The sequence below is a fragment of the Meleagris gallopavo genome, chromosome 5 (assembly GCF_000146605.3).
Source record: "Meleagris gallopavo isolate NT-WF06-2002-E0010 breed Aviagen turkey brand Nicholas breeding stock chromosome 5, Turkey_5.1, whole genome shotgun sequence".
In the NCBI taxonomy this organism is placed as follows: domain Eukaryota; kingdom Metazoa; phylum Chordata; class Aves; order Galliformes; family Phasianidae; genus Meleagris; species Meleagris gallopavo.
In genome coordinates this window covers 22,376,551-22,394,899 of record NC_015015.2, presented here as the reverse complement: position 1 = coordinate 22,394,899, position 18,349 = coordinate 22,376,551, and the positions used below count along the sequence as shown (strand labels likewise).

At 45.6% G+C, this 18,349-nt stretch overlaps 1 protein-coding gene across 1 annotated transcript; it reads right to left on the bottom strand.

Moving 5' to 3' along the window:
- ARHGAP1 (Rho GTPase activating protein 1) lies at positions 1-18,333 on the bottom strand. The gene is made up of 9 exons (XM_010711357.3): positions 18,181-18,333; positions 14,548-14,731; positions 13,971-14,063; positions 3,983-4,070; positions 3,635-3,766; positions 3,045-3,131; positions 2,350-2,448; positions 1,576-1,683; positions 1-359 (listed from the first exon to the last, which is right to left on the bottom strand). Exons 2-9 carry the CDS (start codon positions 14,684-14,686, stop codon positions 251-253), a joined length of 855 nt encoding a protein of 284 aa, XP_010709659.1. The 5' UTR covers positions 14,687-14,731; positions 18,181-18,333; the 3' UTR covers positions 1-250.
- Between the last annotated feature and the right edge of the window lie 16 nt (positions 18,334-18,349).

Sequence of the window (18,349 nt, the reverse complement as noted above, 5' to 3'; positions counted from 1 at the left end):
TTTTTAACAGAACTGCAATTCTTCCTGCGTTCAGCAGCAGGCAAAGGATACAAGCAGCATTTACTACTCTTATACAAGTGACAGGATGGACAACTGAAAGAAAAATGTCTTCCAGCCATGAAACTGTACGACCTCTTCAAGGCTAACCCACTTGGGTCAGGCCTTTACACCTTACCCTATATTGCTGCCCTGCTGTGTCTGAACACACTGTGGATTAGAACAGGGTGGAAGAGAGGCCAACAGCACGGAATTAAGAAGGGCCCAGCCTCCCCAAGCACTTACCATGCTCCTGCAAATGAGCAATGGTCTCTCTGACCACCAGGGGAACAGGAGACTGATCAGGGCTCTTCTCCCGGAGACTGGGAAGAGACAAAAGGTTACAAATGACTGGTCCTCCCTGCCCTGCACACAGCCCTGAGACCTGAAGTTGCCTGAATGCGTACCAACTTTGACTGGGATGACAGAGTATCTTGCTATCCCTGTCTCCCTGATTCACCCCTTATTCCCATCATGAGAAGGCATTCACTGGACCAAGTCTGGGCTTATTACCACACCACAGGAATATTTCTCTGTCCTCCATAAAAATCACCACACATAGACACCAGGACAGAGGAGTTTCCAGAAGGTAAGGCTGCTAGTTACAAAGCAGTGAAGAGAGTTAAACTGTCTTGGTCTTTTCCCTGGTGGACGGGGCAGAGAGAAGCTGACACATGACAGAATGATACATAGGATAATTTTATCTACTCCATTTCTGTAAGGGAAAAAAAAGCCAACTCAATGGTTGTCAGGGAATGCCTAGTGATGCTGAGGCATCCACTGCCACCCTCACATTAGACAGTCCATGTACAACTTTATGGTATGCAGCTGTTCACCCCTCAGCCCACTAACAGGCTCAGGCACATAGCACCACAGGGGTGACATTAGGAAGCGTGGTGTTGAAGCTGGAAAAATGTATTCCCAGATTGCTTCAGAGGATCTGTCTGGCCACACAATCCTGGCTCCTCCTCATTTTCCTGCTGCAAAATCACAGTCAAAGTTAAAAATACCTTCAGCACTTAGGCAGTATCACTATCCCCTGCCAGTGTCTGTGTTTGCCTGTGTCACTGTGCAGGAATGAGGGCTGGAAATCAGTACAAGGGTGACTACAAACTATATGGAAAAAAACTAAAAAACAGATCTGCAACACTACTCACTAAAAATAGCACAGCCCTAAAGACACCTCAGTCAGCCTCTAACAGACTTCCTTTGTTTAGACAAAGCTTTTAATGGCATAAAGCTGTCCTCACGGTCCTTATTTTGCCCCTCCCTTAATGAGCCCTACCTAACTGCAGAAACAATCTCATCCTAATTTAGATAGGATCTAGGTTCTAGCCATGGAATGAAAAGGGTGAAACTGAACTGAGTCAATCAGAATCTGGATGCAGATAGAGATTCTCAGAAGGATGATTATAGTTTTGTATTAAGTCCAAACTGCAAAAAAATTTTACAGCCATCTCTGCAGCTGTTCAGCTATAAATACAGTGACCTCAAAACAGACCGACCAGGGCAATGACAACAAAATTCAGAGATACTTACTGTTGGAGCGAGACTCCAAACTGCTGGTTTGGCAGTGGTGGGCGTGGAGGCGTTGGCTTCTGGGGCACTTGCGAAGGTTTCTGGAGGGATCTGAGATATTCATCGTATCTGTGGCAAAACACAGGCTAGTAAAAAGCCACTCTACCTCCCAGAAAGAGCACAAACCCAGCACTGTACATGACCCACTGCTAACACATTAGTAACATCTCCAGCCTAGCACAGTTGATTTCACTTATGCAAATACAGGACAGGCAGGTCTGGAGCAACACAAACAAATACATGACTGCCAGAAAAAAAGCAGAGGATACATATGGAATCCAGAGCTGGAGCAGCTGAAGACCACAGCACAGGTAGGAGGCTAGGGCAGCACTGTTTGTGCTGAGGGACTAAGATTGTGGTGACTTCAGGAAGTCTCAAAGAGGAGCTGAACTGTGCCAAATGAGCAGAGCAAGTGCTTGACACAACAGATACATGCCACACAGTTTAGGTCAGTGTTAACTTCAGTAACTTGCAGAAAGCCCCTGAGGGTTGAATGGGAGAGGCATGGTGGGTACTCCTATGGAGAAGTACTTTTACTTCAAGGGCAGAATTGGGCACTGGGATCAAAGACACACAAGAAAAACAGCAGGGAGAAACAACAGTCTTTATAGCAATTTATACTGCTCCTTCCAAAACCACTGCCTGGGTGGAATAATCCCTTCCTCCCCTTGCCTTTTGTCCAGTAAAATCCCCTCTTAGAGCCCTAAACAAATGGAAGACAAGCAACACTCTTACTTCAGCACTTGACTTGGGATTCCCAACTGTTCCAGCTTTACATACTCCTCCAGCTCACTAAGGAAGTTCACATAAAAAATCTTTCGTCCAAACTTAAAGCTGAAAAACAAGAGACAAGTAGGTATGTGAGGGATCAAGAAATCCAGTATCTGAAAAGCAGATTTCTTACAGGCAAGGAGAACAGGGGTCTGAGAGAAGCATTGATGAGGTAAAGGGGTAGGCATGGAGTAGCAGAGATGTTGCCCACACAGCTCTCCAACTCATGTATTTTACTTGGAGATGCGAAGACTTTCCAGGTCATGTTAGAGGCCCTAACAGAGGCAGCCTCCCTGAGCCCTGGATTTCTCCCTCCTAAGCAGCAGCTGGAAATAACTACTTTTCTATTATTTTATGGAGTTCAGATTTCAGCATCAATACGAGTTAACGGAATTTGTACTTTTGCTCTCACTTCCTTTTTTATTCTTAGCAGAATCTATAACACATTATTTCTAATTGGCTGGATAGCAAAGAGCAGCAAACTGTATTTTGTATTTCTCGTGTCTGAATATTTTTGAGCTCAGAAACAAGAAGGGACAGCACAGGGTGTGAGACTGCAGGGCAGGCTTGATAGCCCGCAATGCCTTGTGCTTCTCCGGAATGCTCCATTATTCCCCAGCATTGTGAGGATTGGGTGATCCTCCTGTAGTGCTTCCTACCTGATCAGAGGTTTGAAGAGAATCAGAAGGGTCTTGATGAACATGGTTGGATGCACAATATACAAGGCTTTGATGTTCTTCTTGTACCTGCGAAGAGAAGCTAAGTGAGCATGAACTGCTTTAAGAAGGGGGACCAACCTTTTCACAAGATTAAGACATTCTAGATGCTCTGTTCCTTTTGCATTCTGCCTCCCAAGCACTGCTCCCAAGTCACCAAGTGGCCTCTGCTTTTCCATGCTTCATTCTCATGTCAGGATGCCCAGCAGTCTAAGGGCACATACTACATTATTTTAAGATTTGCCCAGGAGCAGTGACAAGCCTCACCAGGAAATAACAGTTATACCACACAGCTGACACACTTGCACTGGTTTCTGGTTCTGCTCCTTGCCTATTGTCCTAAAAAATGCAATTTCAGAAGGAGCTGTGCATTCCACAATTCAGCCTGCAGCAGACAAAAACCCACCTCCACAAGCAGTAGAAACAGATGATAGTAAGATATGACCACCAAGCTACCTGGGAAAAAGGGGAAAGATCTTCTGTATGAGACTACAGAGCAGCATGCTGCATCTTGCCTGCTGTCCCCTACTCACTTGCGATCAAATTCCCTGTAGGCATCCCGCAGCCAGCTCAAGGATGGCTTGTTCTCACTAGTCAGGCCATGGTGTAGATACACCAGTGTGTAATCACTTTCCACATACTGGTCCAGTGTGAATTTCAGGTACCTGAAAACAGACAGCTCGTGAACTCACTTCATACTCTGCCACAAAGAGGCCCTTCCTCCTTTTAGTGTGCCATAACAGAGGACTGTATCCTCAGCAACAGAGGTAAGCTCTTTGCAAGGACATGTTCAGATGAAGACGATACTCCACATGGACCTGGCCTCAGGAATCCAGAACCTGGAAATTATATTAACAGCAGCCTCTGAAGACACTACTTACCCCAGCAGTTTCACATGGTCGAGCTGATGACTTGGGGGCATCCGACAGGCACTGAACAAAATAACTTTCCTTCCATATTTGTCATCACCTGCAGATTAAATGTCAGAGATTACAAGAGTTTCAGAACTACGTTGTGGGCTTGACAGCAAAGGGGAAATGGAACATGGAAAACCACCATAACAAGGCAGAAGTCCAAAATGCCAAAGCTGACAGCAAAGATGAACCCAATTTTCAGTGGAGTTGTCATGAGCCTAGGATGAAAGCAGAAACCTGAGCACCAAGGGCCTGGCAAACTGGCAACATGAATAAAGAACAGAGTCCATGCTTCGGCCCTGAAGGAAGAGCAAGGACTAGAAGCCAGGAAGCTTCATGGCATATACAAATGGAGGCCTGCAGTACTCAAAGCATTCAGTGCTGCAACACTGCTCCTGGGGGCACTGCTCCTGTCAAATGCATGCATAGGGAGGCACAGGAAAACTGCCCCTCACAGAGACAATAACGACTACAGTTCTTCTGCATGCAGTCCCAGACTAACTGTTCATGGTCTGGTGTGTGTATTTCTTGCTTCACCTAAAGCTTCATTCCGCACACGGAACAATGCCACTCCATACCCTGGAAGCCAAGAAATTCCCAGAAACAGGCAGCCCCAGCCACATCCCAGGAAAAGTAAGCATCATCACAAGCCTCTTCTATGGATGGATCAGGTTAGGGCTGCTGGATTCTCCAGGCAGGGCTCAGGGTGAGCTGTGTGCTGCAGAACAAGCTATTGTTCACTGCTTCCTAGATTTTTCCATCCACAGTGGTATTTTCCCAAAGAGCTGCAAAGTGTGGTATAACTGAGTGTTCTATATCAAAAACCTATCAGAAAACAATCCTTATCACATTTAGAGCCAAATAGCCCACATAGCAACCTTATCTTAGGAGGGACATTCCCAACCACCTCTTAAGGCTTCTGAGGCAATGAGCTGAGTTTTCTTCCAAATATGTCTTCATACATCTGCATACTTCTACCAGCAGTGCTCTCCAACTCCATGAACGAAACCCAAGCAGGTGGGCATGGACAAGCTTAGCAGACATTCTGGGGAAACTGTGAGATTTAGATAATTAAGAACCAGGTCTGGATATACAGTCTATTGGAAAGTCTGGTTCTCTCCTAAACAGGCACACATCCAATTCACTTCCATAGAGATGACCTGCTTTTTTAGCAGCAGTGGAGGTGACATTGTTCCTTTAATGTGAAGAGTTCAAGTATTCCCATCTTTCTGGCTAGTCACCCGGCTATGCTTTATTGTCAATCAGGAGAAGAGAGCAGTGAAAGAGGTTACTGAGGTTATGTTCAAGAATACCCACCTCCCTTTCCATGGCACAACCATCCCATTCAAACCAAAACACAGAAAAGCAGCAAGGATCTCCACTTATGCAGGACAACCCTGCAGTACATCATTCCTCTTGAAAGATATCCGTTTCCCCCTGCTGGTTTTATGGCATTCAGAGCACGCAGCTGTTTCTTCACCCTTGCATGGGCTCCAGCAGCCAACTTTGTCCAGCTAGACTTGCCATGCAACAACTGAGATCTCACGTTAACAGCAGAACAAACCCGAGGCTTCCAGGAATACTGCCTATTAGTAAGAGACGACCACTTGCTGCTTCAGACAGCAGCCAAAGAATTCACATACACAGGCCGTGACACTAAGAAGCCCTTAACCCTGTCCTTTACCTCCATCCTGGCCAGAAGAACAGATTCTCTTTCTTCTTCTTCACCCCCATTTTTCAAGTTTCATTTTCAAGTCACTCACCAGACAACACAAGACAATTTATTGATGCACACAAGCCAGAGCCTCTACAAAGGTTAGGGACACCTGAGGCAGCACCAGGTACAGACCAGGAAAGGGCTGGTGTAGGCCATCACACTGACATACACATGCGCAGGTAAGGGGCGGTTAGGGAGGACACATGACCCAGAAAGCAGGACTAGGAGAGAGTGATGCAAGGATCATCTGGAACAACCAGATACAGCCACAGCCAGGCCACAAGACCAACATCACATTGCATATCCCATGGTAGCCCACTCTCTGCCTAGCCCAGAGTTGATTGGTAGCTTGCTATGAGGCTTTAGGGCTGGATTAAATGCACATAAGCTCTCTAAAATACAAAGATGAAGGCTAAGAAGTCCTGGAGGGGAAGACACCACACATGTTGACTCTTCTGCTTGCATGGCTTTGTCTAGAAGACAAAGGATCCTGCCCCCATAGAGCACCAAGAAGAGAGTAGCATCTGAGAACCTGATGAGTTTTATAGCAACGAAAGAAAATGGGTGACAGATCTGTGCAGATTGTAGCTCTCGTGCTGAAGTCAGAACAGGTGCTATCTTCAGTTAAGTGAGGCTGTGATTCATATTGAAAGGGATGGCTTGAGGGCCTGAAAAGACTGAAGGCTTGATCGAGGAAGACTTTGGTTGTGAAGAACTACAGCACAGCACCACTGTCATGTGATGCTGCAGGTGACCACACAATTCAGCTTCCTGGGCACTGACTCCCAGCCTGGATAAATCACAAGCCAGGAACCAAACAGCTTAAGCATCTTTCTCTAGAATGGCATAACACTTATGGTGGGACCTACACAAAGTCTAGAATCTCATTGTTTTAAGAGCCTTGGATAAAATGTCTGGGATTAATAATAAAAGAAAAAAATGACAATCTAGAGAGATGGCATGTTTCTCTTGGATAATTTCCAGGGCGAATACTCCAACAGATTACCCACAGTCATTTGGATCACTGAAAAAGAAGTGACCCTAAGTGAATTTTTGCATGAGCACTCCATACCCATCACTGCATTCTGAGTTTCACTTCAGTTTTGTCACACTGAGCTCAGCTTGACAACATAGAAACGCTTAAAAAAACTGAATGTCAATCCTGTTTTCTCCTGACATAAATCTGATCAGTCTGACTTCTCCAGATATATTGAAATTCAGCTCCTGAGCATTGAAGATAAACAATTAGTTGTTGCAATTTATAAGCAAGAATGTAAGGCCCACTCCGTGCATTCTTGATTGCCAGAAGAAACTGCCTCCAGGTGGCCTCTGCCTCAGGCCAAACAAATCCTTACCGCATCTGATCTTTCCCAGATGCTCCATCCCTTACACTATTTGCTTGCCCATTTGCAATATTAATCAATTAACTAACTCTTTTTTTTACCCCTTCTTTGCAATTGCAAGTAGCTAAGGTTTCCATTGTGCACAACTGTAGACCAGGAAGTAATTACTCAGCTTCTCAGGAATAGTTAACAGCTAACCAAAAAAGAAGCAGTTATACACTTTGGTACTCACAGAGCCAAACCATCAGAGCAGGACCATACTTCTAGAAGGAATGAAGACTAAATACCAAAATTAACGTTTCAGATGGCAACCTGTATCAATGCAAACATATCAGGAGAAATTCATATTAAGGCAGCAGTGTGGTCCTGAGACAGAACTCTGTATTAAACATATCTGTACAGCCAAAATGGAAAATAAACGCTTGACTTGCAAACCTTGCTTTGGACTTTTAAGTGCTTCTCCTGAAAATTACCAGTCAGCCTTTCTGCCACCATCTGATGTTAGCAGCTTAGCCAGCAATAGAACTGCAGTCTAGGGACCCAGTTCATTCACCAGGTACTCTCAGCCAAGAATCCACTTTGAAGGAAGATTCAAATGAGAATAAACTGGTACTTCAATACTGAGAGAATGCAGACAGATCAAATCTGACACCCAAGCTAGTGTTATCAGAAAAACAACAAAGTGGGCAGTTTGGGGATGAGGAAGGGACATTACTGCAGAAATCTGGAACACCACTCCAAGTTTCACAAAACTTAGGATGTTTCAGAGCCACTGTCAGTTTAAAAAAAACAACAAAAACCTTCTCTAATATAATTTCAAGTCCCTGCTGAACACAGCTGAGCAGTGTTTAAGTATCATTGGTAGATTTTATTTTTTTTTTTAAATATCTGTTGAACTCCACACTGGATTCAACCTCTCAAGAAAAGAAAGAATCCCAAAGTGGCAGTATTTTAATATATAGTATCTTCCACCTAGACATTCTGTCTCCATCAGAACACAGCAAACAGGGGAGAAGCATCCATATAATGAGGTGATGAGGATCAGCATTTCCATGGACCGTACAAAGGTTCTGGCCTGCTGTTCAGAAACAGCAGAAAGAATTTCACACCAGAAGAGAATTTCATCTGCACTGAGGAGTGTGAAAGCACTGGCAGCCAAATTGTTAAGGCTTGGGATTGAAGTCCAGAATATGAACAAATGCTCAACAAGCACAGAGTAGTTTAGCACAGTTTCAGCTAGAATGAGGCACAAGTTACCAAAATACATCATCTCTGCAGCCAAATGCAGAAGAAATTGATAACAGTAGCTTTCATCCGGAGAATCCAATTGTAGTGCCAGCTGCGTAACAGGTGAATGCAGCAGCAGGTCTAATGAAGGGAGAGGAAGCAATCCTAGGATGAACTTCTAGAGCACACATGACAACAGGGTAAGCGTTCAAACTGAGCAGGACCAGCAGGCCACCACCAGAAGAGGAACAGAATTTACACGGAGACCAGAGAGCCCCAAAGCACCACAGGGAAAGCCCGCAGGCTAAAGTTGGCTCAGATGATTCCACTGTGCCTGAGGCAGAGGTGCAGTCCTCAGAGAACAATTTGGTGCAGCCTTTGGACTCCTGAAAAGTTGCCAGCACGGCCTGAGGCTGAGCAAAGTTTGGGCTCCCTTGAGATAACCCAGCTACAGGCCACAGTCATGCTAAAGGAATACCATGATCTACAGTATCACAAAAAATCTACCTACCTGGTTGGGCCCCATCAAGTGCACCCTGGTCTGGAGGAACAGAAACAAAGTTATAGCAAGCCAAGTTTTGCACTCTTTCCCAGAAAGTAATCTTCAGTATGAAGTCTCAGTATCTAGTGAGACTGCCACTGAAATGCATTTACTTGCTGTCTTGCAGCAGTGAAACCCCTTTCACTTTATCTTTTCTACAAGCTCCTCTCTCTCCAGAGCAACCATAGCTATGAAGTAGAGGTGGTTACTGTCATCCAGGACAGCTGGGTCTCTTTCTTCAGATTGCAACAAATTCCGTATTACCGTGATCCAGTTTCTGGCCTTTGTAAGCTATAGTTACACTCCCTTCACCAACAAAATGGCAACTGCTGGACTGCTACTTTTAAAAGGGTTTAATGCAACTAATTCTGTTACTCATGGTCCTTCAAAGAACCACAGAAGTGTACAGTGGGTGGCATCACACTGAATAAATAACCAATTATAATACAACTAACAGCCTGTTTGGAAAGAAGCCAAAACTCACTAATAAGAATATGAGGACAATTTAGACCTACAACATAGCTTTCAAAACAAATCTTTTTATTAGATTCTGAATTAAAAAAAAAAAAAGAAGAAAAAGAAAGAAAAAGCCTATTAGAGGTGAAAAATTGCTTTCTCTGGAAAGGGAGAAAGCTATGAAAGTGTTTATTGCCATCCCCGCACCCCCTCCATCACCAGCTATATACACTCTACAAACCCAAATGGAACTGTTGACACAAAAGGATGAGCTGAGCAGAGCCCTAAAGAGAAACACTGTTCCACTGATCTCTCTTAGAAACCTTAGAAACTTAAGATTCTCTTAGAAATTCTGCTCCCATGATCTCACATCTCAAAACATGGAGCAAAAACTGGGCTTTCTTTAGATGGGCCCTATTCTACAGAAGCAACACATCATTCTGTATCATACAGATACTCTTTAAAAAGTTAAAGCCATAAGCTACAACCAAAAACAGCAGAACTGCAGTTGTCCTGAGCCAACAAGAACGCACCATACTGGAAGGGAAAGGATCCTTAGTAGAGCCCTTTGCTGAGTACACCGGCCACCAAAAGAACGCTGCAACAAACTTCTGACATCAGCTTTGTCTGCAACTTCTGCCTTTGCCTGCTTAGCGCAACAGTAGCTACTGTGCCCTACCTTTAGATCTCCCCGGGTTATTCACCAACAGTGACACCAACGATCAGCACTAGTTACAACTTTGGTACCTGCAGCCAACAGCCAGCTACAGGGGTTCTCAGGTAGGTTTGGTATCACGCACCAAGAAAGACATCCTCTGCAGTCTCGTAACATTCAAGAAGGTACACTCCTTGCACACCACCTTGCCTCCCCACCTCAAAAGCAGATCTTACTACACACTAGTATCAAGCCTTCTCTGCAACAACAGTCGTGTGGCTACCAATTTAATGGTGTGAGGAAGCAGATTTCCCACAAGCCTAGCAAATACATGCTCTAAGCGTCCGTAAGGCCTTGAGGTTATCAGGTGGAGACTATGCAGCTGATAGCAATGGCCAGTCTCCTGACAACTGCTACATCATCTCCAGCTCCAGTCCAGCAGAAAATTCATCTGCCAACTCCACGTTAAGCTCCAGTCTTCGTTTCGCAAAAAGGAAGAAAACAGTTTTTGTGGAAAAATGGGAATCCTGATGAACATCATGCAGGTTTGCCTATTGACTGCAAAGGTGGCAGAGCAGTACTTCTGACTGGGCAGAAGAACGAGGAAGGAACGTGTTAGAAGAGAACAATCAAGAGACCTGCCCTTCCCACACATCCCAGATTTCAAGTAGGAACACCTTCAGACTGTTATTAACTATCTGCCATATTCCTGCAATTCAGCCCTCTGCTGAAATTCAAAGCCAAGATTACATCACATTAGTTTGCCTCAATCTTAAGCAGATGGAAGCAGAACCTCTGCCATAGAAGAATCTGCATTAGGAAACAAAAACTTTGAACAGAAGTTTGGGATAGCTGATCAACAGCCTTCAACCAGAAGCCTACACTTCCTCCAAACGCTGTGTGATGTAAGGAAAAAACCACACTTTGCAGAAGTGGTTTGTGCAGTGAAACCGAGCCACCTCTGCTCCAACTTTTAGCCACATGCAAAGACAAATTTATCTGCTCGCAAAAAGGGCAACTCAAAATCAACAAGAGCACAACCACATGCAGTCCTCTCCACAGCCCCCCTAAGATGCTCCAGAAACAGACACCTGAAGGCTGAAGTCTGTAAGGACAGGCAAAGAGTATCAGCTCTTTCTTTCAGAAAAGCACTATATCCCAGAACCAACAGAAGCTTTCCCAAAACTAAAATATTCGTAGATTCATAACTGTGTCATTGCAATCCCTTGGAACCATGGTCTGGAAGCCTTTTGCTCTGTCTTCCTGTGACACACCACCTCTAAGGACAGCAATGCCATGCCAGCAACTTCCAGGGCAACAAACAGCCTCTTCCAAGGAAGATCCCAGCTCCCAAGAAGAGATAGGAGCACAGAGCACAAAGGGACCTTCCATGGAACTGCTGCACTATTTTGAAGCACAGAAAAAAAACCACCACATTTTTCTGGTGAACTATGCAAAATGTTTATGAACCATTTTCTTCCCCTTAAGGCCAGATAGTTATGATATTCAAATGCAGCATGAGTTGCACTGAGTCATAAATTAAAGTCAGCTAGAAAACGAGTGGGTTCGAAACAGTATTTTTGTATTGTTTATGAACATCATCCTGCAATAAGCAATTACTGCTCTGACCACACAGGATAACCCTGGGATCTCAGCCTGAGGATGGGAACCAGCCTTCTGCTCTTCTCTCAAAATAGCATCAGCACCCAGAATACATTTCAAGGAAAGCACAAACAGAATTAGCCATAAGCTTTCTACTCTACAGTGTAAAACAGGGAAGGACACAGAACAGAAAGCTAACAAAAAAACAGAATGGATAAAACTACTCTTCATATTGGCTGCCGATTGCCAATATTTACAAGAGAGCTGGGGTGGAGCCACTTGGTTTCATGGCAAGTGTTCACTGCAGCTAAAAATGCTGACAAGCACAACTTGTCAGTACAGCCAGATCCAAACTGTTCCATTTCAATCCTCCAGTGAGATTTTTTACTCCTTGGCTACTTTCAAACAGACTTTTCCAGATTTTCCCAGACTGCTCACTTCCAGTGACAGCCCAAAGAACATTAACAGTTCAGAGAATCAGACAGTGTAATGTTGTTAATTATTGACCAAGAAAACTGAACAAACTGTTTCACCTCAGAACCCAGATTACAATTCCAGACCCTTTGATCCACTTTATAGTTTCCACTTCCAGAAGATGAGACAGCAGTGAGTCTCACAAACCAGGGGCCAGCAAATCCCCTACCCAGAGCTGTGTTTCTTCAGTTAAGTAAGGCACTGCACCACGTTTTGTGGGGAAAACTATCATACATTTTCAAATTAGCTCTGGTGAAAAGTAGCCCCTAACAGCCAACAACTGACAGCTCTTTGAGATGCTTCTGAGCTATACATAGACACAAAGCCAGAGAACTCACTAGAAACACAAATTCAGACCATGGTGGAGAAGAGGGCTCCTTCAGAAAGCAAGCACACCTCCCAGGCAGCCATCATAGCTCCCTGAAGTCCTTCCAGGAAGTGAGGAAATTTTTAGTGCACTGCGCTAGACATCTGTGACAAATGGCTGCTTTCCAGCAGCACTGAGATGCACCTCCCTTGCAGTGACACTCCATTCACAGCGCTTGTAAAACAACCACTGTGTCGTTACCTTAGAACAGAAATCCCACAGAAAGACTGGTGCTCATGTCAGGAGGCAGCCCTCAAAGTGTATCCTTCTCTGAGCTGATGACATTCCAGTCTTATCAACGTCTGTGATCTAAGTACTCTGCTAAGCTCTTGGCTTTTGTCTGGGGTGAACAACAGTATTATTTAACTAACTAGCTCCCAGAGTTTAGAAACAGTTTCTTCTATCATTATGTTCCAGCCACTACCAGTGAAATGGCAGGAGTCCACACATCTGATCCTTTCCAATTTCAACAACAGGAAGATTAGTGCAGATTCATATTAACTCCAGTCCTGAAAAGCCAGCCCACGGAAAGGGTTACTTACATATCTGCAAATCAAAAAATCGGAAGACACAATGGCTCCAACGCTAAATGCCTGTCATTCAGCAACAAAGACACAGAGGGAGACAAAAAAGGATGAGGTTTTAAGTTGCCCGTTATCCTTTGCAATATGAGAGGACAATAGAAAGAAACCTCATTCTAATGACAGCTCAAGAAAGACTGATGTCCGGACAACACATGCCAAGGTAAGCTGCCCACAGCTTCCGCCTCTGCTTCTCTGCAAATTCATATTTGGGGCAAGAACCAAGGTACAGAGAAGTAGCAAGAGAAAGGGGATGAGGTGGCTGCAGTTGGTCAAGTAGGAAGTGTGTCAAGTCCCAACAGGTTGAAAAGGCTTTTTTTCTTAAACAAGAATGCAAGACAAACTAGAATGACCCTTCTCTCAGACTTACCGTAGCAAACTGAAAATTATCTCCAGCTGTCTTTCTCATGGATGACCCAGTAGGAAACTATCGAGGGTTAGAGCAATTAAAATAATACTGGTAAGACAACCATAAAGAAGAAATCAGAATGCTTGTGATTCTGAGTGATCACCTCCTTACTTCCAGTGGGCCTTGGGCCTCTTCCCCATTTTTCAGGTCTCTAAAATATGCCATGTATGGACAGGATGGCAAGCCCTGGCCATTCAGATACAGTAGAGCTTCCAGACCTACTCAGTCAGCTGAGGAAGCTCACAACTGTGCTGCATAACTAGGTAATTTGTGTGACATTATCACATAGAATCCACATCCTGTGCTCAAGGCCACACCTAAAATAATTCAGCAAAAGCAAGCAAGTCCACTAATAATATAATCAAGCCAACAACAGTTGAGAAAGAATGCAAGTTTAACCAAGGTCAATAGAAAATTAAAACTTATTGCAAACAGTCAAGAAGTTCGATGCTCCTTTTCTTTATGATGCCAGCTGTCATTGCCACATGGGCATGGCAGATGATTCCTCCACTATATTAAAAAAATGCCTTCCTCAGACCAGTTGCAAAGATATCAAAGGAGAAAACAGAGAAAAGGCCATTACCTGCTACTTCCACAATGTGGTGCCTGGCAATATCGTAGTAGGGATCATCCCACCGCAGGTGAGTGACAGCCTCAGGGGAGCCTTTGGAGTCCTCTGCACAAAACATATGGAATAACCACTTAAAAAAATGGATCTGAATGTCTCAGCTAGTTTCCCTGACCTCCTTGGGCAACAGTTCACTGCACAGTAATTGAATGGATTCATAAAGGCTTTTAAAGCCCAGTTTTCCAGACCTATCTCCTGCATGGAAGTTCAAGACCTTTCCACCCAGGCAGATCAAACTATCCTGCAAGAGACAATAAGAGAGGATATTTCAGCCTGACAGTGTGTCTATGCTGCCACCGCTAAAGTACAGTTGGTGCCATAACCGAGAAGAGCATATTTACATCACCTGGCTTTGAACTGTTAACATTGTTCAATGGAAGAGCTAATCCACTTGGGTGTGGTGCAACAGAAATGCACCTATAAAGCTTTCAGGAGAAGCTGGGACTTTCTACGTATGTAGATACGACCACAATGTTGCAGGAGAAACAGCTCTAATTTTGCCTAAACCCTGACCCCAAACAAGGATACTGACCTGATTTGGGAAAAGCAGGGTCTTCATCTGCCGGCCAGTTCTTATCATCTATGGAGGCCAGTTTGAGCTGGCTGAGGGACTGGTTGGTATCATCCAAGTTCAGGTCATCCTGAAGCTCTGAGAGTGGATCTGCAGCCATGGTCTACAAGTATTGCAGTTTATTTTGCAGCGTCTAGAACAAGATCTGCAGAAATCATTAGGTGAGACACAGAAATCACAGTTTCCATCCCCAAAAAACTCTCCTCGTTGATTTTTCCCAAAGCCTGCTTTATCTTTACCTATCCAGAGAACGTGTTCCCCTCCCCCTCTTCCTCCTCCAAGCCAGGAGCACTGACATATGTCAGATTCTTTTGTGTCAATTGCTATCAAAAGCACATCAGGAGCCTACACCAACCCTCTCAGTGAGGCTGTTTGACCACAGCTGTGTCCAAATTAGTTTCACTCCTCAAACCAGAGCAGCAGCAAGATGCCGAGGAAGGCAACAAGCTATGCCAACCCGTGCCCAATACTCTCACTGCAGCTAAGAGCTCCTCTCCCTCTGACGAGCTGGCAGAAAGCCCAGCTGTTTCCATAGCTGGCCCAGCGCTGGAAGCTTTCCCAGGAATCAACCCCTTCTCCCCATGAGGGAAGGTCAGAGCGCTCAGCAACACTAAAGCAGTTGCTTCAGTGTTGGGATCTGCACATAGAAGCAAACAGCTCAGAGCTTCTTAAAGCAGGATTCTGCAGGCTAGTAAGACGGAGAGAACAATACACGTAAAACCCTAATCTCCTTTCAGCATCACCCAGCAAATACTTCTGCTGAAGAATTGCAAAACTACAGAAATCATTGCTTCAATTTAAAGCCCTATTGCTAGAATGAGTATTTTTCACTAATACTGCCATACTAAGGATAACGAGGAGTTAAGTGTGTCCAAGAAACAAACAACTGTGTCGCAAATATTTCTCACCCTCACTTGAAGCAGCAGTTTGTCAAACCAGAAGTGAGGTAGCACAACAAAGGGCACCTCCTAAGGGCACTGGTCCTCAGGGAAGACCCCCAGGAAACAACTGTCATCCACTAATGTCAGTCTGCTGGAAACAAGCAAGGAAACTCAGGACAGGACAGATATGCTGACCTGGACTGCTCAAACAGACCTAAGTCAGCATCACCACATGGACAGTAATTCAACAGCCAACAGGCAGCAAGCCAAGAGGAACTGTAGGAACACAAAATGACACCTTGCATCAGCAAGATTCCCTGTAACACCGCTGCTCTGACAGGCTTCTGCTCGTTTTGCCTTACGAGGGGAGCAAAGAGCTAAAAGATGATCTGAGGAGGCACACTGCCTTTGTGTGGAAAGAAGATAATCACAGTAAAGCTATTTCCTTTAGCAGAACGAAGGGGGCAACAATATATTGCATCCCTAGAGCTTGACTGTGTGTATCTATCCAGAGAAAATGATCAAGCCCTGAGGACATGACCTGCAAGAGACCAAGGACTGGAAGGTGTCACAGCCATGTTCAGGGCAACACTCAAGACCAAGCTTGATGTATTTTGAGAGAAAAGGAAATGGAACAGTTACCATTTGTCCCCTCCCCCTAGATTGCTGCAAAAGCTTACCTCCTGTTGTCCCTTATCTCTTACTCACCAGTTTACAACCAGTTTTCACTTCTCTCAGTCTCCCAGAGGGCAAGGGGCCTTGCTAAGCAAATGAAATTGGATCCCCAAAACATGAAAGAGCAAGATGCATCTGGACAGCAGATAGTCAAGGCTGTATGGCAAACACACAGGGTCTGACCACTGCAGCCAAGCAGAGGCCCAAGCAAGGCCATTCCCTGCCCTCTCACAAGGACCGAGAGCCGCCTGACCTCTCCGTTCCCAGAGGAGCAGAGAGTCAAGAAATCAGGTTCTTCTGAACCATGAGCTCATGCCAGAACCACGCAGCAACAGGGCCAAATGACAAGCAACTCCCCACCCCTAGCAACTGCTCTGATTTCTATGGTAACGCCAGGCACCGATTCCTATGACTCAGTGAGCTGAAAGCATTCCCGCTGCAGCTCAGCAGCCCCACCACCCAGCCCTGTGCAGGGCACGCAAAGCGTACGCAGCTCCCAAGCACTCCTCACTCCAGTGGGCAGAGACCTTACCCACCTTCAGCTGCTACCATCCGCTGACCCAGGGAGATGTCTTCTATACTGAGCTCTTGAGGATGCCCCGTACAACAGTGTCCCCTGAGCAGTCTTGATGCTCTCAAGGACCAAATCCAAACCTTCCTACAGAAGAGCGATAGTACTGCCACAGGGCCAGCAGGACACCAAGTTTCCCTACTTCTCACTACAAGGACCACAGCTTGGCTCCAGAGACAACTGGCAGCACATCATCAGGGCCATAAATGTTGGCTATTTGACAGCACTGGCAGACTTCCCCTTTGGCACGCTCCTAGAATTAATGCTAGTGTGGCACCATGAGGAAGGAAGAGGTCACCAGTAGGATGTCTACAGTTCCCTGGGCAGAGACCAGCGGGTACGCTCCTGCCCAAACCTGCCTTCCCCCTTGGAAGTCAGAGCAGGCTCCCCAGGTATCTCCTTGCACTGTTCACTAGCAGGTAGGCAGCTCTGTTTCTCAACTCTAGGTTAGTGCCTCATGGCAGTTAATGGCAGGAGAACCCAGAGAAGACCTCTTAGATTTCAGGTTCTGCTTGTGAAGCACACTGTAGGTCCCAGAGAGCTTCAGAGGGCTTTCTGCAGAATTTCCCCTGCCTTTTCCCACCGGTGCAAAGGACAGAAGCACGAAGTCTCTCACATCATAGCAATTCAGAAAAACATAATGCTCTAGATGTCCAGGAACTGGTGGGCACTGAGAAGGAGGTGAGAGCTGGGAGGTAAGAAACTAAACATGGAATTGAAACCAGGACAGCTCTAATGCTAAGGTCCTCACAAGTCTACACACTTCATTTTCTGACAGTGTGGCTGCATACGATTTTTTCCATCTCCTCAAAACGGGCCATAAGCAGGACCTGCCACTGACTGGGACGTCCATCCTGCATCAGTATAAGGGCGAAACGGCTGTCAGAGAACAGCACCTCACCAGAGGTAACACAAGCTAAGAACATCACATTCAGTGGATAATTAGCATGAGGAGATGCAAACCATACAGCCTGCACGGCCAATCACAACGCAAGGACAATTATGTTCCCAGATTTAAAAAGTTAAAGCCTACTTAAACATTTCAAAACAAAAGAATCACACTTGGAACCAGAAGCATTTCTCTAAAGAGCCAACTGCTTCCATTCCTCCCAAGCACTTTCTGCTCCTCTCCGAGTGCTCTCAGCACTCGCCAAGCCACGTGCTTTGCCCTCCAGCCAAAAAAAGACTCTTTTGCTAGCAGAGAAGCGGTGCAGAACAGCACGTTCTGCAGGAGGGAAACCTCAGCCCTCTACAACACAACCTTCACACCAATTCTGAGCGGGGCGCTCCTCAGACAAAACCCTGTCCCTGCTGCCACCCGCAACTCCCGCCGGTTTCACTTCAATTGCAGGAACTTCTGTTTTTCCGTACACATCAACCAAACTCCTGCACCGCGCTGCAGCCTTCAGCAAACACAGCTCGGTAACGCACGGCAGTACCGAAAGCATCAGAAGTAACAACTCTTACCAGGTACAGCCCCGCGGGAGGGCTCTTTTCCCCGCTGCAAAGCATTAGTCGCTCAGCAGCACACCGCCGGCGTTCCCGGGCACCACACGAAAAGCCCCGGGACGATTCTCCCTGGACACACGGCCACGGACGGAGCCCGGCTCAGGCGCCCAAGTGGGGCCACTTCCCG